Source organism: Natator depressus, chromosome 6 (genome assembly GCF_965152275.1).
Source record: "Natator depressus isolate rNatDep1 chromosome 6, rNatDep2.hap1, whole genome shotgun sequence".
Lineage (NCBI taxonomy): Eukaryota > Metazoa > Chordata > Testudines > Cheloniidae > Natator > Natator depressus.
The window spans coordinates 22,848,406-22,873,237 of record NC_134239.1 but is presented as its reverse complement, the minus strand read 5'-3'; the positions used below and the strand labels follow the sequence as shown (position 1 = coordinate 22,873,237).

At 46.7% G+C, this 24,832-nt stretch overlaps 1 protein-coding gene and 1 long non-coding RNA gene across 4 annotated transcripts in view; one reads left to right on the top strand and one right to left on the bottom strand.

The window, feature by feature from the left end:
- Positions 1 to 4,611: 4,611 nt before the first annotated feature.
- LOC141988813 (uncharacterized) lies at positions 4,612 to 16,930 on the top strand. The gene is made up of 5 exons (XR_012639835.1): positions 4,612 to 4,633; positions 9,697 to 9,952; positions 11,093 to 11,314; positions 13,481 to 13,538; positions 15,658 to 16,930. It is a non-coding gene; the product is annotated as an uncharacterized LOC141988813 (long non-coding RNA).
- A 1,409-nt stretch (positions 16,931 to 18,339) lies between these two features.
- Positions 18,340 to 24,832, bottom strand: part of CD151 (CD151 molecule (Raph blood group)) — a 61,984-nt gene continuing 55,491 nt past the window's right edge. For all 3 annotated transcript variants that reach the window (XM_074954787.1, XM_074954789.1, XM_074954788.1), the window contains one exon: positions 18,340 to 24,064. In XM_074954787.1, the coding sequence (XP_074810888.1) occupies positions 24,005 to 24,064 (60 nt within the window). In that variant the 3' untranslated portion in view covers positions 18,340 to 24,004. The remainder of the gene's footprint in view (positions 24,065 to 24,832) is intronic.

Sequence of the window (24,832 nt, the reverse complement as noted above, 5' to 3'; positions counted from 1 at the left end):
CTCTAAGGTGCCACAAGTACTCCTTTTCTTTTTGTAAATACAGACTAACACAGCTTCTACTCTGAAATCTGTATTTAGCTAGCTAGTTGGAAAACCTAGAGGCTGATCTCATCGGTATCAAGAAACTAGTATACAGAGTCCTTATGAAATACAACCAAAGCCATAAGCCTAAGGAAACAGAGTTCTCCAACTTTCTTCTGATATTGCTCTTAATACAGTCTGTGGCCTGAGAGCTGTCTGTAGTGTTTTCCCAGCTACTCAGACAAAGACATGCTTTTATCCCTCTGAAGCAAAGCTTTTTAGGAAGAAAAGCTAAGGTTGTATTGGACCTAGCCAAATGAAAAAAATGTAAGAGACAAGACATAAGAGGACTGTGAGGCAGCAAAAAGACTGAGAATATAATGCAGCAGCAGCTTGTGAAGTTGTGCCATAGACACTAAGGCCCAGATCCACAAAGGAACTTAGGTGGTGCAACACTGAGCATCCCCATGCCTAACTTTTAGGGACAGTGGGAGGGAATCACAGGAACAACACTGTGATCCAGAAAGCTTCAGTTAGGCACCTAGGCTCCCTATACAGTGAATGGGGAGAGAAGAGGTGACTTAGAATGTGATCCACAAAGGTTAGCATGCTAGGTGGGGAGCTGCCTAAATTAGGCAATGGGAGATGCTGACAACAGGGGTGTGCGCTAGGCCCTGCCCCTTTCTGAGATAAGCAGCAGGCATCGAAGTCTGGGGTGCAGGGAGGCACCAATCTACTTAATACTCCACAGAGAGGAATCCGGTGCCTAAGGAGTTTCTTGCAGGAATGAGTTAGGCACCTCCCTTGCTCCACAGAAAATAGCCAGAGGAGGTTGTTTGAGCACAGCTGTTCAAGTCCCTCCTCTGCCTGAGTGGAAGAAAGGGAGACCCCTGTTCAGATCCTACCTCTTTAGTGCTTTAACAACTGACCTCTGGGATTTCTGATGTGGGGCTCCCTCAGTCTCTTCTGTTGAAGTTGTTCCACTGGGGATAAACAATTGGAAAGTGACTGAACCACCTCCCAAGTGGATGCCCTAACCACTAGGCTACTCATACACTCACTCTCCCCCAAACCCTAGATTTTGGATAATGTGGATTGAGTCCAAAGGCTGGCTGTTCATTTGGTATAAACTGGAGTGACAGGTTATGGAGCTATGCCAATTTACATCAGCTGAGCTGGACCAAGACTGTATGATGAACACTTGTGTACCTACGTAGGGACAGACATGTTCTGAAAGATGTCGGGTAATGTGTGTTTGGAGTTCAGAAACAGAATGTCAAACCTTCCATCGCGCTGGTGAGATGAAAAACCAACACCGTCTGTATCTTTTGAGTGTGGAATAGGTGTATAGCATGCTTTCAGTTCATTCCAGTAATCAAAACAACACAGTAATTTGAGTTCTAAGCATCTGAGGGCATGTTTCTATTTCTAAAATACAACATGCAGGTTTTTCAAGAACACCCTCCTCCCCCCCATTCTTATCTCTTTAAGCTGTGTGGAAAGAGCGATGTTTACACTGGGAAAGCACAGATTTAATAAATCCAGTGGTCTCTCTTATTTTACGGGTGGGTTTTAGAAAAAAACCCTCTAAGTGTTCAGTGCACAACCCATTACAGGCTATGGAAGTAGTTATCATTCTGGGATAATGGGTGCATCCCCACTGATTTCATTGGGGTTGCTCCCACATAGTAGAGAAGAATTTGGCGCTGGCTCTGTGTGCTACTGAGTAGATATTAAATTATCTGCACTAAAGAATAAATATCCCAAACCTGTAAGAAGCTCCCCTGCCTGTGTCCACATAGTGCTCCTTGCAGAATCAGGGCCTTAGCAGGCAGTCATGTGTTTACAAGAACTTGAATCTCCCGCACATCTTGTATTATTGTTGCACGTAGTCAGCATTTGTGTTAGGCTGTTGTCATTACACAGAAGTGAATTTAAGTGTAAACAGGACACCTGAGTTCTTGAATACAGTTCTGAATCCCCAAAAAATTTAAAAGGGAAAAAGGCTAGAGGCTAACATGAGCACATCAGATTGTCTTTCTAGGACACCAAGTCTATTTGAAAAGAGTCATCAAACTGATGCACAGGACAGCAGAAATAATCAATATTTACCCTTGAAAGCTAAGATGGTGGGTTTGGGGTTTTTTTAGGCAAACCTCATCCGCCCAGAATCTTCACAAAAGGAGAACTTTTCACTTCAGCTTAGTTTACTCAGAAACACACTATAGGAAGAGATCGTGCTGCTGGAGCAACACTAAATTAAATGCAGAAATCTGATCGGCTAGGGGACCTGTAGATATCACAGAGATTTCACTACAGCATAGTCGCTTACCTGCTTCATAATCATTCTTATTTTTCAAGTGGAGTTTGGAATTCTATGGTGGAAGGATGTGGTTGAGATGATACTAACCTGAAACTAGAACAGACACAAAATCAAAAAACTTTAATAGAAAGAATTAAACAACTAGAAGCAACCTGAATTATAGGCGGTCATCGGCTGCTCAGTGCCTACCACAACGGGGCCTGATCTTTGACTGGGTTTTTAGGACTAACAAAAATGGTGAGCGAGCAATATGTGATATTTAAGTTCTTCAGAGTAGAGATTGTGTCTAATGCTTTTGTAGAGGATCTAGCACAATGGGGCATCAATATTATTGCAACATTGTTTATAGTTCTTTGAAACGGCAATTTTTACAAAGATATTGTTGATCACGCTTGTGCGGCACATGAACTGAAACACGTTTAGTGCAGATGCTCACAAAATCTTGGGCCTCAGACCTTCAAGAGCAGTTCTCCTCTGAAAAGTGAGCCTGTAAAGATCCCATTGGAGGGTTCCATGTTTACTGTCTTGTCAGTGACTCCAGATCCTGAGTTTACGGGATTTTCCAGCTACCAGTCCTGCAAATTCAACCTGGACTTTGATATTCAAATACTGTTGATGAATGAAGATACAACATAGCCCTTTATGCTAGAGATCTGCGCTTCCGCTGGCTCAGAGATTAACACGGGAGCATTCCTAGGATGATCTCTACATACCAGCACTTTGTAGAGGAGTTTGCACCTGCTGTGGATCTGGCACCCTATTTACAGAGTGATACACACTGTCAAAGCCTCAGTGAGCCAGTCAGACACCTCCTTTCATAATGCCCTTCTATATAACTATAACTAAGATGCAGCACCCCAGAGCAGTGCACAGGATTTCCATAGCCTGACCCACTTTTTTTGTGGTACCTACTCTACATGTGCTGTGCTGAATGTAATCGTAATGCCTTGTAAGAGCTGAATCAGAAATAGATGCAGGAAAATCCTTCCCAAATGTAAGAGTAAGCGCTTTAATAAAACCGGTTGGTTATTTTCTGCTTTTGGGGGCAGATCTAATGGTGATCAAAGGAAGCATTTCATCAGCTGTTGGGCGTGCAAGGAATAAAGATAGTTAACACTCCTAAAAATATATGTAATTATGTATGTTATGGGCTATGGCCTAAGTTTTCCAGAAGTGACTTTGCATGCCCAATGTGAGGCAACTTGAAGGGGTCTGGGTTTCAGAGGGCAGACGCTCAGGACTTTCTGAATTTCAGACCCTTCTACAAAGCATCTTAAGTTTGGCACCCCAAAAGTCACCAGTTGCTTCTGAAAAATATAGGCCTGTGGTTTTAAACAAGAAGGACCTGAGCGAAAAAGTTAGGATCCACACTTTGCTCTGTATCAGCACCCTGTGTACTTTAAACTAACAACTAGACAAGGGCCTGCACTAAACCCCTGGATTTGAACGTCTTCTACCTCGGTATTATGCTCTTCTTAATACCATGCTATCTCAATGCTTTAAATATGCCATGTGTATTAAACAAAAATTATCATCTATACCTCTCTTTAGGGACCTGATCTGGGATACTGACCTCAATGAGCTTCCAATCTGGCCCAACAGCCCCATCTGATCCTCCCTTGACAGGCAGGACTCCCATTGCTTTACCTGGGATATTTCCCATATCTCTGCACCAATGAAGGCCACGTTAACTACTTGCCCAGGAGCAGAAAGACCCCACCTAATTAGCACACTCATTTGCACAGCTGAAAAACAAGCAGTAAATATGCACAGCCATAGAGAAGGACGGACAGGCTTGTAGGTAAGGTACTGGGCTGGGTCTCAGAAGATCTGAGTGCAGTAGCAGAGCTAAGGACAGATTTCCCAAGTGGGCTTAGGCGAGTCACCTAATTTCTCTGTGCCTCAATTTCTCCCACTTGTGAGACAGCTAGCTAGCTAATGAGGCTTTCAGACACCATTGTGACAAGCACCATAGAAAAGTCTTCAGATGACGTAATAGTCCCTAACATTTGCTTCTACGTCTATCTTTCTAGACTGATAAATAGAAGTGGCTTTTTGGAGACTGCAGTTCACTTGCAGTAAGTTGATCAGCTTCATACTCATTCTGCAATTACATGGACAGCACAGCCAGGAACTAGGTTCTATTATTCCTCTATGGGTTGCGTTTAGCCCTTGGGCACTGTACTGTGCACTCCTGCAATATTGGATGGAGCTTTTACTGGGAATTTAATTGTGTACAGAAACCCTACCCTGGGTTGACAGACAGACACACAGAGCAGAACACAACAGGTAGGTTAACCACTTTAACCATCATTTTCTAGCTATATTTCCTGCTTTCCCTTATTAAATAACTTGTTCAAGAACTGCTAGTGGGAAGGGAGAAAAACCTCATAAGTTCACCAACAGGTGGAGTCTTTAAATCAAGATGGGATCTCTTTCTAGAAGAAAAAAGAAAAGGAGTACTTGTGGCACCTTAGAGACTAACCAGTTTATTTGAGCATGAGCTTTCGTGAGCTACAGCTCACTTCATCGGATGCATAGCATATCGTGGAAACTGCAGAAGACATTATATACACACAGAGACCATGAAACAAAACTTCCTCCCACCCCACTGTCCTGCTGCTAACAGCTTATCTAAAGTGATCATCAAGGAAGGCCATTTCCAGCACAAATCAAGGTTTTCTCACTCTTCCCCCCCCCCCCCCCCCCACACACACACAGACACACATACAAACTCACTCTCCTGCTGGTAATAGCCCATCCCTCTTTGAAACCTCTCTTTATAATGCGCATGATAATCAAGGTGGGTCATTTCCAGCACTAATCCAGGTTTTCTCACCCCCCCCCCACACACACACCCCCTCCAAAAACCACACACACAAACTCACTCTCCTGCTGGCAATAGCTCATCTTACTTTCTAAACTACTACAGGCTACAAGGGGCCACAGCAATGGTCCCCTCAACCCACCCAGCAATATTGTTAACCTATCCAACTATACTCTCAGCCCAGCAGAAGCAGCTGTCCTATCTCGGGGTCTCTCCTTCTGCCCCTCCACCCCCTCGAACATGATACAGTTCTGTGGTGACCTAGAATCCTATTTTCGACGTCTCCGACTCAAGGAATATTTCCAAGATACCTCTGAACAACATAATGATCCACAGAGGCCTGCCTACCAACATTACAAAAAGAAGGATTCTAGGTGGACTCCTCCTGAAGGTCGAAACAGCAGACTGGACTTCTACATAGAGTGCTTCCGCCGACGTGCACGGGCTGAAATTGTGGAAAAGCAGCATCACTTGCCCCATAACCTCAGCCGTGCAGAACACAATGCCATCCACAGCCTCAGAAACAACTCTGACATCATAATCAAAAAGGCTGACAAAGGAGGTGCTGTTGTCATCATGAATAGGTCGGAATATGAACAAGAGGCTGCTCGGCAGCTCTCCAACACCACTTTCTACAAGCCATTACCCTCTGATCCCACTGAGAGTTACCAAAAGCATCTACAGCATTTGCTCAAGAAACTTCCTGAAAAAGCGCAAGATCAAATCCGCACAGACACACCCCTGGAACCCCGACCTGGGATATTCTATCTACTACCCAAGATCCATAAACCTGGAAATCCTGGACGCCCCATCATCTCAGGCATTGGCACCCTGACAGCAGGATTGTCCGGCTATGTAGACTCACTCCTCAGGCCCTACACTACCAGCACTCCCAGCTACCTTCGAGACACCACTGACTTCCTGAGGAAACTACAATCCATTGGTGATCTTCCTGATAACACCATCCTGGCCACTATGGATGTAGAAGCCCTCTACACCAACATTCCACACAAAGATGGACTACAAGCCATCAAGAACACTATCCCCGATAATGTCACGGCTAACCTGGTGGCTGAACTTTGTGACTTTGTCCTTACCCATAACTATTTTACATTTGGGGACAATGTATACCTTCAGATCAGCGGCACTGCTATGGGTACCCGCATGGCCCCACAGTATGCCAACATTTTTATGGCTGATTTAGAACAACGCTTCCTCAGCTCTCGTCCCCTAACGCCCCTACTTTACTTGCGCTATATTGATGACATCTTCATCATCTGGACTCATGGAAAAGAAGCCCTTGAGGAATTCCACCATGATTTCAACAATTTCCATCCCACCATCAACCTCAGCCTGGTCCAGTCCACACATGAGATCCACTTCCTGGACACTACAGTGCTAATAAACGATGGTCACATCAACACCACCCTATACCGGAAACCTACTGACCGCTATTCCTACCTACATGCCTCCAGCTTTCACCCTGACCACACCACACGATCCATCGTCTACAGCCAAGCTCTGCGATACAACCGCATTTGCTCCAACCCCTCAGACAGAGACAAACACCTACAAGATCTCTATCAAGCATTCTTACAACTACAATACCCACCTGTGGAAGTGAAGAAACAGATTGATAGAGCCAGAAGAGTTCCCAGAAGTCACCTACTACAGGACAGGCCTAACAAAGAAAATAACAGAACGCTACTAGCCGTCACCTTCAGCCCCCAACTAAAACCCCTCCAACGCATTATTAAGGATCTACAACCTATCCTGAAGGATGACCCAACACTCTCACAAATCTTGGGAGAAAGGCCAGTCCTTGCCTACAGACAGCCCCCCAGCCTGAAGCGAATACTCACCAACAACCACATACCACACAACAGAACCACTAACCCAGGAACCTATCCTTGCAACAAAGCCCGTTGCCAACTGTGCCCACATATCTATTCAGAGAACACCATCACAGGGCCTAACAACATCAGCCACACTATCAGAGGCTCGTTCACCTGCACATCCACCAATGTGATATATGCCATCATGTGCCAGCAATGCCCCTCTGCCATGTACATTGGTCAAACTGGACAGTCTCTACGTAAAAGAATAAATGGACACAAATCAGATGTTAAGAATTATAACATTCATAAACCAGTCGGAGAACACTTCAATCTCTCTGGTCACGCAATCACAGACATGAGGGTCACTATCTTACAGCAAAAAAACTTCAAATCCAGACTCCAGCGAGAAACTGCTGAATTGGAATTCATTTGCAAATTGGATACTATTAATTTGGGCTTGAATAGAGACTGGGAGTGGCTAAGTCATTATGCAAGGTAGCCTATCTCCCCTTGTTTTTTTCCTACAAACCCCTCCCCCCCCCCCCAAGACGTTCTGGTTAAACTTGGATTATTGCTGTGCACATTGTAAGATGAGCTATTGCCAGCAGGAGAGTGAGTTTGTGTGTGTGGTTTTTGGAGGGGGTGTGTGGGGGGGGGGGTGAGAAAACCTGGATTAGTGCTGGAAATGACCCACCTTGATTATCATGCGCATTATAAAGAGAGGTTTCAAAGAGGGATGGGCTATTACCAGCAGGAGAGTGAGTTTGTATGTGTGTCTGTGTGTGTGTGTGGGGGGGGGGGGGGAAGAGTGAGAAAACCTTGATTTGTGCTGGAAATGGCCTTCCTTGATGATCACTTGATGATCACTTTAGATAAGCTGTTAGCAGCAGGACAGTGGGGTGGGAGGAAGTTTTGTTTCATGGTCTCTGTGTGTATATAATGTCTTCTGCAGTTTCCACGATATGCTATGCATCCGATGAAGTGAGCTGTAGCTCACGAAAGCTCATGCTCAAATAAACTGGGTTAGTCTCTAAGGTGCCACAAGTACTCCTTTTCTTTTTTCTTTTTACGAATACAGACTAACACGGCTGTTACTCTGAAACCTTTCTAGAAGAGATACTCAAGTTCAATGAGTAGTTGTTGTGCTTGAAAGTCTATGCAAGATTTCAGATTATATTATCATGACAGTAGTCCTTGCTAGTCTAAAATCTATCAAGTTATAGTCTAGTGATCTCAACTTGTTTATTCACAGACTGCTGTGACTACTACAAGCTATGGGGGTTTTCCACTAAGGCCTGTCTATATTACTAGTGTTAGCCTTGTTCAGATAGAAATGAGACAAGATGAGTGGTGCTAAATGTAACTGACTAGTCATCACAGAACAGGGCAAACTATGTTCAGCATTGTGTCAGCTACTCACGATTAAACCCTGGGTTGCTGAAACAGAACTTGTCTTTGTCTACACTGACCAGTCAGTACCATGCCAGCTAACACGACTCTTACCAATTGTCTTTAAATGCAGTAGGATTTTCCTAATATACAGAAGCCCTAAAGCTAGCTGTGCCCTGAAAAGTTGGAAGTTCAGTACTTTTATAATTAAGCTTACAAACGAATTCACAATAATGAAATACTTAACACCTGGGCTGGAAGTGTAGAACAAGAGGCTTTGCTTAAGTTCATGCTAGAAATTTAACAAAATGAAACTGAATTCACTTTGTCTTGAGCTGTAGGCCTTTCCCAGTGCAGCTCAAGGTATTAACTGTACTTTTTTCTAACTAGCAATAGCAGTTAGACCAGGAGGGCTTCCTCCAGGAATGATCTAGTAAATGAAAGCATTAAGTTAATAATGGCTTGAGCAAGTCAGATCATTATGGAGAAAGCCTACAGCACCAAGCACTGCTAACTTGATTTTTTATTGTCAGCGTGGCTTTAAGAAAACCCCCTTTGGTTCCAGTCAGTGTTAAGTGTGGCCTTGACAAATGGCTGTTCTTCTCCATTAGGCATAACTTCAAGAGGCAAAAAAAAAATTAAAATCCACAGTTGAATAATTATTTGTTTGCCAGACAAACAAAGCCACCCCTATCATCCTCTGGGGATTATTGAGTTACCCCAACCAAGTTACTCTTGAAGGAGATTCACATCAACATCAGACACTGTGATGGGCACGAGAAATGTGAGGAGGGAGGGGGAAATCACCAGGTCAGTAGCAAAAGGGAATGTCTCAAGATGCACAAGAGCAGGGCTTGATGGTTACAGAGAAGCTCTGGAAGGCAGGTGGCTGGGGGAGGCCAGAGTTCCAATCCTATTTATGGGATAGACTCACTGTTGATTTCCTTGGAGAGAATTCTGCCCATCATTTAGTCAAGTTAATAATAGTTTAGAATGCCCTTTGATACACCCCCACAAACACCTTCCCAGTAGACAGAAAGCCCGCCCTGTACCACCTCAGCCCTCCACCAATGCCGACTCAACTAGATAGGCTATGCAGCATGCCCAGAAGGACAGCTAATTCAGATCTTGATCCAGAGCAGATCATTCCAAAGGAAAGTGACCCTCCAGAGAATTTGCTGTCAGCAGTGCCCTCCCTTCTGCTTAAAATGTTTTATAACTTCCTCTCTTCCCTCCCTTCAAAATCCTCTCCTAGGCTGAAGTTTCTAATGCTTGTTCTGTACTTATTTATTACTTAGGAAAACGTGCATGAGCCAAGCATGAAAAGATGGAGGATTGGGGCCCAAAGCACCAATGATCTCTCTCTGGAAGGACCCCCATGGAGCTCACTTGAAATCAATGGGGGTCTACATGCATCCTTGCTTGATCAGGAAGTTACATTGGACACATCTTTCTTCTATGCTTTAAAAATATAGTGTTCAGATCTCTCAAAAAACAGCCATTGGATCATGTCCAAATATAAACCCATCCCAACAACTAGGGAAAACACAACAGGTAATATATTGGAAGGGGAGCACACTGAGGCCAAGAGAATATCGTCTCCATTTCTAGCTGCACTATTCATAACTGAAGCCAGGTATCATGTTGCTATATTAGTCTGTGGTATTGATTTGTTCTTAATACAGTGAAATGCCCCTGTAATGAACTCTGCTGTGCCCTTAATAATTTCATATCAAAAGATGTTATGTGCCTTGCTCATAACAGGGTAACCGCAGCTCCCAAAATAGCAAACCTCATAATAAAGTGTTATGGAGGAGCCTGGATTTCAATATAAAAAGGACTTGGCAGTACTCAAGGGCTTACTGGAAACAAATGCATACTTAAGAGTTGTATTAAAGTCATGTCAGTGACCAAATTACACCAGCACCAGGAGACGCTACTTCAGGCAGTGACTGAGCCCTGGGTCCCTGAGACACTTGTAGACAGATGCTGTACAGATTGGATTTAATCCCATGGCACGGCCAGGACCAGCTGACAAGAAAGCAGCTGGGTTGCCCAGCTTCTGACAGCTGCTGACTCGGGAAGGGTGGCGTGCAGAGGGGGGCTGTAGTAACTGGAAAGAAATCATAAAAAGAGACCCAGAATTTAAGGTGCAGCATGGTTGTGAATTGATCCGAGAGGTGGCATGCTTGAAGCATAGGAGACGGGAACCCCTGCATTCTGAAGCTGGCTCTGTCACCGATTGATAATGTTGCCTCAGGCATGTCACTTTACCTATCTCTGCATCAGCTTTTCCAGTCTATGGAGGGACTACATCCATTTGCCTCCCTCCCCGGAGATGTCGGGAGATTTGTTATTCAGTGTTCGTGGGGGGCCAGATTTCCAAGGGCTCATCACCCACAATTAGGGCCTGACAGTCAAGAGATCTCCGCTCCCCTGGAGGTGCATAAATCAGGGCCAGGCGTTCTGGGCACTGAGTGCTATTGGAGCTCCCATTGTGATGCTCGTGGCCAGACGGTCAAGAAAGCACAGCCCCCCAGTGCGCTTTACCCTTGCAAAAAGTGGGCCCACCATGTTCTGAAGCACTACACACCGCTAAGATATTACTATTAAAAGTTCCTAGATTGGTCTAAGAACTGCTTCAATACTGCAGTTGCCGATGTTGCCTCACTTTACGTTTCTCCTTTTATACAGCAATAGCCTGCACGTGGGCCTTGTACCAGAGAAATATTGACGCTGGCAGTGGAAAACAGACCGAGAACAGCAGCGGAGTCAGCCGTGAAGTTCTGTGGAGCAGAAATGGAGCAAAAGGGAAGAGAATTAATAGTTGGCATCCTGTAAACCACAAAGGTGGAAGGAAGCTAAAGATGAACCACATTTAATGTATGACCTGCCCTCAAGACAAGCTGCTCACAGGTGGTGTGTTAATTACCAGGACATCTACCGACGAACACACAAGAAACAATAGGGCAAGACTTGCAACTGCTAAGAGAACAAATTCCCTGTTTTAAATAGGTTTCAGAGTAGCAGCCGTGTTAGTCTGTAGCCGCAAAAAGAAAAGGAGGACTTGTGGCACTTTAGAGACTAACAAATTTATTTGAGCATAAGCTTTTGTGAGCTACAGCTCACTTCATCGGATGCTGTAGCTCACGAAAGCTTATGCTCAAATAAATTTGTTAGTCTCTAAAGTGCCACAAGTACTCCTTTTCTGTTTTAAAAATAGTTAAGAAGTGAGGCACTAGGGTATTTAGGGCCTGATCTAAAGCTCGCTGATGTCAGTGGGAATCTTTCCATGGACTTCATGGGCCTTTGGATCAGGCCCTTAGAAGTGATCACTGGTAAAGAGGAAGTCAGAGTTCCCCCGATACACGAACAGCCCTCTCCTCACTCTGCCAACGGTGTTGCCAGCAGGGGTCACTGATCTCTGGCAAGGTCTGCACACCCACTTGTCAGTTTCACTCACTTGTTGCAAGCAAGTGCATTTTCAAGACATGCTAATATAGTAAGGGAATCAATGTGTCAGCCCCTTATGAAAGAACAACACGATGAGCGATAAGCAACACAGGTTCATAAAGAACAGATTGTACCAGACAAACCTGATTGCCTACTTCAACAAAATTGCAGATTTAGCTGACAAAGGGAAAGAAGAGAATTTAATATAGCTAGATGAAGACAGGCTTTAGGCAGAGTCCCTTGTGGAAAAATAGCAGATTGGGATGAGTTGTCTTCTAATCAGAAGACATTGGAGAGTTTCCCGTTATCCAGTGCTGTAGAGAGAAATAGTCATATAAACAAACAAGTTACTAAGAAGATCCAAGTACGTTTCAACACTTCCATGGGAGAGACTGGCTGCAAAGTCATCACATAGCTGAACCGTGGAGGAAAGTTTCTAGACCCCCCTCCCCGTCTCTAAAGAGGGGGCTTAAAGGCACTTACCTTATACCAGAGATGTTTAGAGAGTCACTGGAAAGATCCACTTCTTCCCCTACCCTGCTCTTGGGGTGGAAGACAGAATTAGCACCTATCCAGAGAATAATAAAATCATCCTCCCAAGGAAAAGCAACACATACTCATTCCCCCTAGTTCTAGGAAGCACCACAGGACATCACAGCAGAAAAGCCCCTTTATGGCCCCATTTCACTGGATGTTCTAATCACACAGGTCACTTGTGTCACCTCCCAATCCTACTCTCCCTTTCCTACATCCCCTCTTCTTCTCCCTCCTCAATGCTCCTTACACACACGCTTCTTCACTCTATTCTTCTCCCAAGCCTTGGCAATGAGCTCAACATAAGCAGGCCCCGCCCTGCCCCAGCGTGGAGCTCATTAGAGCATATGGATACCTTGCTGGGAGAAACTTCCTGTTTGGGAGGGTACTGAAGACAAGCTAATCACCTGAATGTGCCACACCTGGAATATTATTCTCCTTAGCCTGTTTTCAAGCAGGTGAACAGGGAGATCTCTCCTTTCCCCTCGCACCTTTAGATAACAGGAAAGCAGTTAACTTAGACTGTAAGCTGTTGGGGTATGGACTGTCATTTGCTCTACCAGCAGAATTCCTGAGAAGCAATGAGTCTCAGATGTCAATGCAATTTCCTTTCTTTAGCAATTGCATCTGTAACATAATGGATGATGATCGGAGTCAGTATCTTCCTCAGAAAAACTCTAAACTGTTGCTACTCTGTCTCTAGCCTACTTCCTGTTAGATACCTGCAGGACCCACAAGATGACACTTTGCTACAATATGTGTGCACAGTACCTAGCACAATGGGACCCCATCTCAGCTGAGGACTAGTGCTGGTGCAACAGAAAGAGAAGCACTTTCCAAGGGTGTGTGGAGAATACAGCTTATCTGTGTTCATATACAAATTCCAGAAACCTTCTGCCTATAAAACAAACAGAATTGAGTTACCTCAAAGCAAAACTATATTTGCCACCGAACAAAAATTGAAATACTTGCTGATACTAGATTTGTTTTCCCGATTGAAATTAATGTAATAGAAATGCTGTTGACATTCAGCATTTTCATGGATATATAACCACTTTGGTGCAATAATTTTTATTATTATTATTTATGTTACAGGAGCACTTTCAGATCCCCAGACGAATAAGAGTTGTGCTCGGCCTTGTGCATACACACGGTAAGAGAAACCTTACAAGCTAAAGGGACAAGCCAAAGGAAATATTCATAGCCCTGTTTGTACAAATGGGAAACAGAGGCACAGAAAGACTAATGACTCGATTTTTCAAAGGGGCCCAGCTGCATCTACAAGTGGGGCCAGATTTTTGGGTGAGCTCAGCTCCCATCTGGGAAAATCTGGGTTTAGATGCTTAAAGTGCTGAACCCTACTCAGCTCCATAGAAAACCGAGGAAGCTGGCAAGTGCTGAGCACGTCTGACAATCTGGCCCCTTCTTCTAGGTGCATAAACGGGCACAGAACTCTTTTGACTTGGCCAAATCTATGGCAGAGCTGGCAAATGAACTCAAATCTCCTGACTCCCAGTCCAGTGCTTTAGCCACAGTTAAATAAAAAGTTTTACTGGGGGAGGTTTGTATTTTAAAAATCCAGCTCCATTCTATCTGATTCAGGGTTGTATGATTCTGAAATCTGGATAAATCATTGAACTATTCCTTTTGAGATGATTGGCATATGGATATAGACCTGACAGACCATAAATAAATTAACCCTGAGCCAAACCCCCTCAACATAGCATGAGGTATGAAGCAAAGAAGCACCAGATCAGTCTTGGGCTGGATATTATTTAAAACCTTCATGAATGGCCTGGGGGATGGGGAGGGAGTAAATTACAACATTGATCACATTTGCGGATCAGACAAAACTAGAAGGGACTGAAAAAAACACGGGAGGATGAATGGAAATGACAGCGTGCCCAGGAGAGATGGACAAGTCTAAATGGGATGCGGTCTGATTCAGCTAAATGCAAAATACTATGTGACGCACAAGCGTAGACACATATAACAGGAGAGTGCTGTCTCAAGGGGAACAATGTGGGAAGCGAAGGGTGGGGGCGGGGAGTAGCCTGCAATGTGACACAGGTGAAAAAAAGATAACAATGCCTTTCTGCAGTATATAACCAGGGTTGGCACCTGTAGGAATAGAGGGGTAAGGATGGCTCTTTTTACAACCTTGATTAGCTAGCATTTATTATTTGTACTGCAGTAGTGCCTAGCGGCCTCGGCGTGCCGGGTACTGCATGTACACGTACAGATAGACACTAGAACTCGAAATAGACAACACAGGGGAGTCTGTGGCAGGGCCAGGAACTGATCCCAATCTCCTGAGTCCCAGCCCAGTCTCACCCATAAGACTGTCACTCCTCTCACTGTACATTTTGGTGCCCCACATTACAGAACAGGCATCAACAACTTAAGAGAATCCAAAGCAAGGGGGTTAAAGGTATAGAAGATCTGAACTGTGAAGAGGGGCCTAAGTGTGGCTTAAATAGGCAGATCTTGGAGGAAAAGGAGCAGAAAGACATACTAAAGCTAAGCAATAGCTCAGTATCTCTGAGGGCATGTGGTCCACTGATTACAGTACAGCATTTTATAATACTGGAAATTCAGAAAATCCACACATACGGCTGTGATTCAGGACCTCTGGATTCCATTGCCTGCTTTGCTTCTGACTTGCTGTGTGGTCTTGGACAAGATTTGGCCTCTCGCTGCCTCAGTTTCCCCATCAGTAAAATGGAAATAATACTTCACATGGGAGTTGTGAGCCTTAATACATGAGTATGAGATTCCCTTCAATGAAAGGGCTTCGGCAAGCAGCTAGGGTAATGTTACCATTACCAGTGTGAAAGGTTTTAATATAAAGATATAGGGCAGGATTACTTATAGTGCCTCAGAGCGGCCAGAGCCCTGACTTGAAAATTAAACTGGGCCCGCCTAGGTTGTAGAGAAAGCAACCTGTGTGCTGTGGAATGACCTGCCAACGAGCTTGGATATTCTTGGGAGAGGCACCCGGCCTAGACGTCCCTCGGGTAGGGGAGCAGCTGGTGCTTTGTCTCTGCCAGTGTGTGAGAACAGGTCAGCTAAAACTCCAGGGGCAGTCAAGTAGAAGAGAGGCCCTCTCCCTGCAGGGAGCAGTGCTTCTTTGAGAACCCGAGCAGGTTTCTATGGTGACCAGTTAGTGGGGAGCCATTTTAGGGGGAACCTTCATTCTGAGCAAATTAGGAAACAAAAATCCAACCTGTAAAAGTTGCTCTTCTGCTTCCACTGCAAACTCCTTCCCCCAGCTTCCTCACGCAGCAGCACGGCAGGTGTGGGTTGCCCCTGCTGATGGGCCAGCCAGAGTAAAGGAAAATTGGGCTGGATGGCAGGAGACCTGGCGGCGTCGCATGTGTGAGAAGGAGAAGAGCTGATCTGAAAACGTCGCTTTCCCCTCTTGCCTCTGCTACTGTATTGTCACAAATCTGTGGCGGCCTGGGACAGCGTGGTTGCCACTACGCTGCACACCGTGGCCACAAGCATTTCACAACGGCAGCAGGGATTTCACCCAGATCCTCCTCCTGTTTTCAAACCACAGGACTGTGTTCCCCATATTGAAGAAGAATCTCCATTAGCTGCTACCAGTATATGGCCTAGGACACACAGCTGAGCAGTTCTGAATCAGGACAGCATAGGCCAGCCAGTTCATTCAATTAACTCTGTAAGGATTTCGGGGGAAGGAAATAGGCTACACATTGCATATCTTATTTGTGTACCTCCTTGTCTAAGCAGGGTAAAGGAAGGCAAGTGCTTGGACGGAGACCTTCAAGAACACCCAGGTGCTGCAAGAAATAATGTTTGCGAATCAGTCCAGGGCACTCTTCCCTCTTTAGTCAGTACTGAGTAAATGCCCCAGCATGGCACTAAGGGCACTCCCTCCCTGGAAGGCACATTGGGTGAGCCATGCTTCTCAATTTGTCTCCATTGTCTCAGCTTGCATTTAAAAAAAAAAAAAAAAAAAAAGGGTGCATCTCGAGCTGTTACAATTGCAAAGAAAATCTTCAACACGTAACCTAAGTGTAACCGATGCTGCAATGTCTGCCGGAGTCTGCAGAGAGCCTGAAACAACAGTGCTGAAGAGCAAGCTGTTCTGTTCACCTCACTGGGTTCTAATTCAGATGCCAGTGATGGTACTTTACATACTACCACTGTTAACTAGATCACTGCTCTCCAAAACGTGTAACAATAGAGGACGTATATTGTGAAGACCTACACAAGCTGCTTCGGTGAGCTGGCGTTTTGGATAGGCCTTTTACAGCACCTGGCCGAACTGAAAGGGGATGCTCGTGGATTTGTTTTCCTGGTGCTGGCTCAGCTGTCCAGAGTTTGGGAAATCCTGCCCCGGGGTATGTTTGCAAGAGTGTTAGCACTTGAGAGGGACCAGCATTTCACACGGGGAAGATAGCTCACTCTCCCGGCCATACAGGAATCTTTCCCTCAGTGTGAATAATAGCGGTTTCTGCTAGCAATGAGTGCTGGAAATGCCGAGCACTGAAAAGCTATTGTCGGTACCATGGAGCAGCAGTTAGAAAGAGAGACAGCAACTGATCTTAATGGGCTCAGTGTGTGAACTACTTTCAGTTAATGTAGGCCCTGGTTACGATGCCAGGGGACAGGCGTCCTTTATAGTGAATAAGAAGGTTTTAAACCCCTGTATGCTTAATGGTTGAACAATGATTCACTGAATACGTTCATTGGGCACCAGCCATCCCTGCTGTTCATGATTATACCTTGTTTGAGTGAATAACCCACCCCCTCCCCCTCCCCGACTTACCTTTTCTAGGGACTCTGCATTGATCTTTCTGTTGTCTATTCCTCCTACCCTCCCAGCAAGCCAGGAGATGTCACCAACCCAGCCACAGCCCCTAGTCATGACGCGGCTTTTAAACAGAGCAGCTTTATTAGCTGGTGTTTTTCCTGCAGTAACCTCTCCCCAAAGAGGAACGTGACACAGTTGGAGGTTATAATAGCTGCACTTTAATAGCATGGAAACAGGCCAAGTTACAAATAGCAGAATAGTAAAACCCCAGTTGCTATTTAGCATCTTATAGCAGCTTCCAGGGCCGCGTGTGAGCAACGTTAGCCAGCGGTGCAGTGAGCAACACATGTGCACCTCACAGGCACGCACCTGGCCAGGGCTAACCAATGCGTGACGTGCGTGCAGCGCCTCGGTCTCTGCGCCAGCCATGCCAGCCAGGGCGCTGGGAACCAAAGACAGGCGGCTGGCAACGAAACGCTAACAGGTGCCCTGGTAATGGGCTAACATCTCGCAAATCCCAATTTCAGTGTCAACCGCCCTCCACATTAGTACAAAAACAGTTATACAAAAAAATCAGTCATGGCTAAAAGCACCGTTCTGCAACTAAGGCGTTCGCAATATTATGTTCTCCATGAAGCAGTGTGCTTTGCTGAACCCCGCTCAGAGCACTGAGAGGAGGGTAGAGCAGCATGAGGCAGACTCATAGATTCGAAGGCCAGAAGGGAGCACTGTGAACACCTCGTCTGACCTGTATAACACGAGCCCTTGGACTTCCACAAAATAATTCCTGTTTGATCAAGGGGATGAACGATATTATGGGCAGCCCCATGGACAGAGAGAGGGAGTAAGTGGGGATGGGCACGGGGTCTGTGCACAGGCGCCAGGGGAAATAGCAGCAAGGAACAACACCAAGGAGGGGATTCATAGGCTGCAAAAGAAACAAGGGTCTCATGGGAAACCCTCCAGATTAAATAGGAGACATGGGAGGAGTGGGGCTCTCTGCAGAGATCCCAATGCATGTTCTTGGCTTGGCATCTCCTTGGAGATGGCGAGAAGGCAATTGGGTTAGTGTGAGGCATACAGCAATGGGGAGGGGATAGTTGGGTTAGTGTGGGGCAGACGGCAACGGGGAGAGGGCAATGGGGCTGGGGAACGGGCAGTTGGGTTAGTGTGAAGCATATGGCAATAAGGAGGGGGCAGTGGGGTTATCCTGAGGTGTGAAAGTGAGGAGGACTATCCCAGGAGGAGTGGTGTGTTTTCCAAAGGGACCAGAGATTTTGTCCTGTGCCCACTGGGCTCCAAAAGCTAAGCCAATTAGAACCGTGATGGGCGTAACAATAAAGTGTAACTGGCCCGCAGTGAGCTCAGGACGTACAAGTGAATGAGCTCATCCCAAGCCGATGGTGCTCAGTGGGGGAAGTGCTGTGTGACACTTCTGGCTGGGCCCGTACCAATGCATGTGAACTGCCAAGGGAGGAAACAAAGCTAGGAACAGGAGGGAAGGACAGGGAAAGGATGAACCAAGAACTGTATTTATTACATACGGTGGTTTGAACAGACTTTTGCTGTCACATCCCCGCTTTAGGCCTGAGTACATTGCAACACTTCCCCACTCCCCAGGCCAACCTCAGCGCAGTCTGCGGTAACAAAATCTACCATACGATGTGAAAATGCACATTTCTCTAGAGCTGCGACTAATTTCCTTCCGTCAGAGGAGGGGAGCAGAGGCCTCTCCACTTCGACTCTTCTGGAGTTACATGCAATAGCCTCTTCTCTGCTCCGGCGAGACACCTGGCACGCACCCCCAACCCCCACCCCGAAAGCTGCACTTGCATTAGGCCCAGCTCAGGTAGCTGGGATGCAGCAATGCTTCATACGCCGCATTGTCTGTGGCATGCAGAGTGCCACTCTGTGGTCAGATATGTTAATGGCAGGAGGACATTTCCCCCAAGGGTTTTGCTCCTAACACATTGGCACAGGGCTAATAAGGGGGACGCTTGTGGTTATGGTTGTCATTTTTAATTCCTAAGGCAAACACAGGGTGAGCTCAAAGCTGGACTGCAGAGAGGCTGCCAGACTCATCCGCTCCGGCATTCTCCGTGCACACGTCCAGGGCTGAGGCTCGACTGCTGCGAGCTACGCCAAGGGCACGCGTGTGCCCAGGCCGCAGACACAGGAATGCATCCCTGCAGCACAGGCCCCAAGACAGAAGTAGATCTCATCATATGGCACAACACTGGCGCTGCATTCCATTGCCCTGCAGTAGCTAGTGCAAGCCCCTGTACCGGATGTGGAGGACTTCGGTTAAGTTTAGCATGCGTGGGTGCAACTGGTGGGCAGACAGTAGAGCAGAATTAACCGGGCTCTCCGGCCAGGGGTTGGACTCACTGTTTACGCACATCCTGCCTGTTACTGCTGCCAGGACTTGAACACACAGCCCCTGGCAGGCCAGAGGCAGCAACACTAGCAGCTGGGCTGGATAGGAGCTGCCCCCTGGCAGAGCCTGTGGGAGCCATACTGAGCTGGCCTCAGCTGCCACTCTTTGCACGTGTCATGGCCAGCAGGGCCTTTCCCACTCGGGCAATGAACGTGAAGCTGAGCCTCCTGAAAAATACTGTAATACATACGGTGCGGCACACTGTGTGTAAACACCTCTGTGTGCGCTCACTCAGGGTCTGACCCCACAAGATCCTGGGTCCTCAGCTACCATAGGAGCTATGGTTGCTCAGCACCTTGTGGGACTGGATCCCTATAAAGCTGGCTAAACAGTGCCAAGGAACTAATTTGTCTCCTGCTTCCCACTCTATTCTCCCAGATCAACTTGTTCAGGTTAGAAGGACCAGCTGGGTCCAGCGGGATTTTTTATTCCCTCCCATGCTCGCTATTTATTTACACTATGTACTGTATACTATGCACACTCGTGCCCATGCCCCGAGACACAGGCTTCAGCATGGGCCTGATCTGAAGCCCAGTGAAGCCAATGGGAGTTTTTCCATAGATGTCCATGAGCTCTGGATCAGGCCTCTTGTTGGGGAACAGGAGGTGTCAAGTGCCCTAAACTTCTATTGGCTTCAATGGGGGTTAATGGCTCTCAGCACCTTGCAGGATCGGCTATCCAGGAGTACTGAGCATCAACAGCTCCCAGGACCCGCGGGTGCTCAGCACGCTGCAAACCAGTTCCTGGAGATCAGCGCTTTTCAAGCTTTTCCATATGGAGACCCCCACTCCCACTTAGCAACATGGGAAGGGCAGGGTCGTCGTGATTTCCTCACAGTTGTTTGCAACCCCTTTGAGGATCGTGAACCCCCAGACTTAGAACCTCTGCTTTCCAGCTTTGGCCTGTTTTCTCTGAGACCCTTTCTGTCGCTGCAACCCTGATAAACCACTACTGCATGTTATCTCTTTGGTATGGTTACAAAGGATAAGTAGAGAGTCTCTAGCTTTATTGTCTATTGACCAGCAACTTAAACTGAGTTATAAAAAAAAGCATGAATATGACATGGGGGAAATATAAAACAGCTCACAAGACAAAGGCCTGGCCATTCTGCCTGGTCACTCCCTGCCTCTGGACAGTACGTCTTCCAGGGAGCGGGTACAGACAACTGGCAATACACACTTAAGTAACTAAAAATATTGCTTCAAGCAACGTGCTCAGTATTTTCCTTTTTTTAACAGTCAACTTCTCAGGAACTGAAGAGTAAAACGAGCAATAATTTAGAGTTTTATCCTTTAGAGCGTTCTGTAATAATTTAGGTTCTCTTTCCCCCTTCCACCACCCCAGGGGCAAAAATGCCCCTCCACCACGCTCTTTGCCTGTGTTAGCATCGAGAATTATTTCATGTTGCTGCTGCATTGGGGATTCCCAGTTTCACCTGCCCTTATTTGTTTTTTCACCTCATCACCTTTTAACCGCTTACTGGGAGGCTTCTGGGATGTGGAGCAAAGCCTCCTGATGGTGTAACAGGCCCTGTGGGACACTGGGAGATTCCAGAACTGTTAACTGTCTGGCTGCCGGGCTCAGTATGTGCCCAGAGTCACAACAAACTCCATAAAGGCCAACGAAGGGAATAAGTCACTCAGCTTATACTGTCTTCCTGTAGTGAACGGACTTTCTCAACCCACACCCCACCTCTGTTCACTCTTACTGACAAAGGAAGTATCTCCAAGGACCCTCAGACACTCTTTGGCTGGGACTCTCAAGAAAGCCAACCCACACAGCCCTGAGTTATTCACTTCACTGCACAACCCAACGTGTGCTTTTCAGTCAACACTTCACCCTGGATCTGCTGTCCTTGGCCAACTTCTGAAGGGACTGAGAGAGGAGTATGATCAGTTTGGGGGATGGGATTTGCAGTTGCTGATCATCAGGGATAAGTTACGTGCCTTAGTAGCTTATGATTTCTCCCCTCCAGCACCAGGACCAGAGAGATCTCTGTGAAGCAGAACTTAATCAGAGCATGGAAGGGTATAGGATCCAGCTCCATGGAATCCCATGAATCTATTGCTGTAAATGTAAATCCTTTGGAGCAGGGGTGACCATACACAGGACGCTGTGCTGGGTGCGTATAGTGAATTCCTGGGATGGAAGGGCGTCACTGACAATGCTTATGATGGGAAGGAGCCAGGAGTGGCTGGTGGTGAAACAGGGATCAGCACTGCAGCATCTGGGGAGGACCAGGATCACGGTCACCCTGCAGAGCTTGGAGGGCTCCGAAAGGAAAGGAATATTCAGGGGCAAGCCCAAGGAGAGTTTGGATTTCTACAGAGGTGGCTAGAATGGGAACCCCTCCCTCCCACAAGGACTATACTTCAGGGCCCTGCACCAAAGTGGGCTGGACAGGACCCAGCCACACACAATTCTGAGTATCCCACCTGCTTCTCGGTGAGCCAAAGAGGCTGTTCTTGAGCATCACAATGCCCTGCACCAACCCCTAAGGCTGAGCTCACCGACTCCCCTAGGCCTGGAATGTTTTAAAAGCACTTTCCCATAACCCACATGGATGTTTCTCATACTGCAGCCTTCAGGAACTAGCCACCCACTCTACAGACCTGAGCTAGCTTTCAAGGCCACTAGGAACCATTCTGATCATCTGGTCCGAGCTCCTGCATAACACAGGCCAGAGAACTCCACCCAGTGACTCCTGCATCAAACCTATCTCTGATGGTTGAGCTTTTAGAAAGGCATCCAATCCTGATTTAGTTTCACTTCAGAGCTAATTGCCAGTTTGGGCATTCGAGGACCAAATTTTCACCCATGTGTCTCTAAAGGCGCTATGTAAATTTCACAGCTGCACCAACTTGTGTGTGCAAAGCCTGCCAGGTGCCCATGTGCCAGGTCTATCCTTTGGAAGCACTGATGGAACACGGGCAATTCAGAGTAACATACCTGGGGTGGCACAGCAGCTGCCAGGAATTCAGGCTAGCACCCAGCTGGCATCATGGTCCACAGCCATAGGGAGAGACTATGGTGGCAATAGACGTCTTTTGCCCGGAAAAGTGCCACGGAGACTAGTGAAGTCACCATGCATTTACACTAACCAGACAGTTAACTAGCATCCCCTGGTACTACCAATTTACCAAGTATATTTTGCGATCAGATGAAACTGACTCTGCAGGTTATTAGGTGAGAGGAATGAAAAAACAGGGTTACAGGTTTAATTAGCGCCAGAGAGTGCCTAACTGATTAATGAGATCCAGGGAGGCCTGTACAAAACCCTTAGTGCATTTCCTTTGCAGCCTCCACATCTGTCTCTCTTGGGCAAGAATTAATCCATACGGCTGGGGAGTATCTTGTCACATAAGAGGGCTTCTCTGGAGACTGGTGTTCCAGTAAGCCGTTCCTGCAACTGAAAAGGCAAAGGATTTAAACACCCATATGTGGCAAGGTACAACACATTCCCCTCATGGCCCACTGTAGGGCCTGTCAGACAGGGAGCAGGAGGGGGGACAAGTTAATTTTTCCCATTTACACTGGAAGCCACTAAATATTTTCCACTGAATGCATCCGACGAAGTGAGCTGTAGCTCACGAAAGCTTATGCTCAAATAAATTGGTTAGTCTCTAAGGTGCCACAAGTCCTCCTTTTCTTTTTGTAAATAAAATATAAATCGCAGAGAATCAGAAAATGATTGAACATCCCCTCTCCAGTCACTGAAGGCAAAAAGCCCCTGTTCCCCCAATGGGCTCTGACTGGGATGGAGGCTTTGAGGAAGAAGGGGCAAGGTTGCTGTGTAACCCCAGCCGGTCACACCTCAGGCAAGATCAGAGTTCTGGCAGGTCACCCTCCTGCTGGGGAGATGGAGAGAGGTGACGGCAGCAACTGCCAAGAGCAGGTATAGATGGAATACAGCTCTGTCAGGGCATGGGCACGGACCAAGGGGAACCTTCTGGATGTAAGAATTGGTGTGGGCTCCCACCCAGCACAGAGACATCATCTGTTCTCATGGTTGGTGCACAGGCTGCTGAGTGGTCTATCAGCCAGAGCGAACCATTGTTCTTGTGTGGAATCCTGATACCTCACGGCAGGGCTTGGATGATTTCTCTTTGAGGTTGCAACACGGGCGTGGTTTGTTAAAGCTTCTAGCGGAGTGGGATCTGCAGTTCAATTGCTCTAGAACACACAGGGAACCCACTGAACTCCTGGCCGTCCTGTGCCACCTTAAGGAGGGTGGCCTTCTCTGGCAGATGCAGGGTAGGTGCTGGATGATCCAAGAGTCACTTCATAAGGAAGGCAAGTCCTCGGGTTACTGATGTTTCTGTGCTGCTGGGTAGAAGCTGGTGGGGTTGAGACATTGAGGGTGGTGGTAGAGGGGGAGCTGATGGATTTCCTGGTGCTCCTAGTACGGTTCTGACTTTAAACTCTTGTACAAGCAGCAGGTGAAGATCATTCCAAAGATCTAAAGGGTGAGGAGATAAGAGACTGAGAAACATGACATATGCTTAGGGGCAGCTGTGTAAAGATGGGTCTATGTACCCTAATGGGTTAATAGCTATCCGCCAGTTGGGTCTTCTCACAGAGGCCAGTTTGACTCCTCTATCTGACGCAGGACCTGATTTCAGAAGTGCTGAGCACCCACAACTCCAGCTGAAGTCGCTGGGAGCTGCATGTATTCAGCACCTACAGAAAATCAGGCCCCTTAGGATTTAAAGCATCTGAGAATTTACTGTACTTCCAGGAGCTCTGGAAGGGGAGGGGTCATTCTGGATGTAGAGAGGACGAGGAGAAAGCAGCTTGTTATATTCCTACTGGACCTTAATTGCAATGAGTGCTCAATGGATGAGCTGAGCATTTGGGAAACCCAAGCTCTGTGTTTCAATAAAACAGCAGGAGAGATGATGAGCAAAGCAGGGTGTCTCCCCCTACAACCAGTCACAGACATCCAATTGGTGCTGTTGAGTTACTAGCCAGAAAAAAAGGGAACTGAGATCATATCCCACTGTCGTTCCCCTGGGAAAGCCTGAATCTTGAACCAGAGAGAATACCCTGCACCTTTCCTCTAAGATACAGGCAGGCTAAGACGACATGTACCGCCCCTGGAATGTGTGTCCCTTTTTCACATTATCCTCACAGAGGTATCAAGACCACAGCACCGTTCACTTCTGGTGACAAAGCAAAAGGAAAAAATCAGGGCACAAAACTACTCCAGATCGGCAACATCTATGCT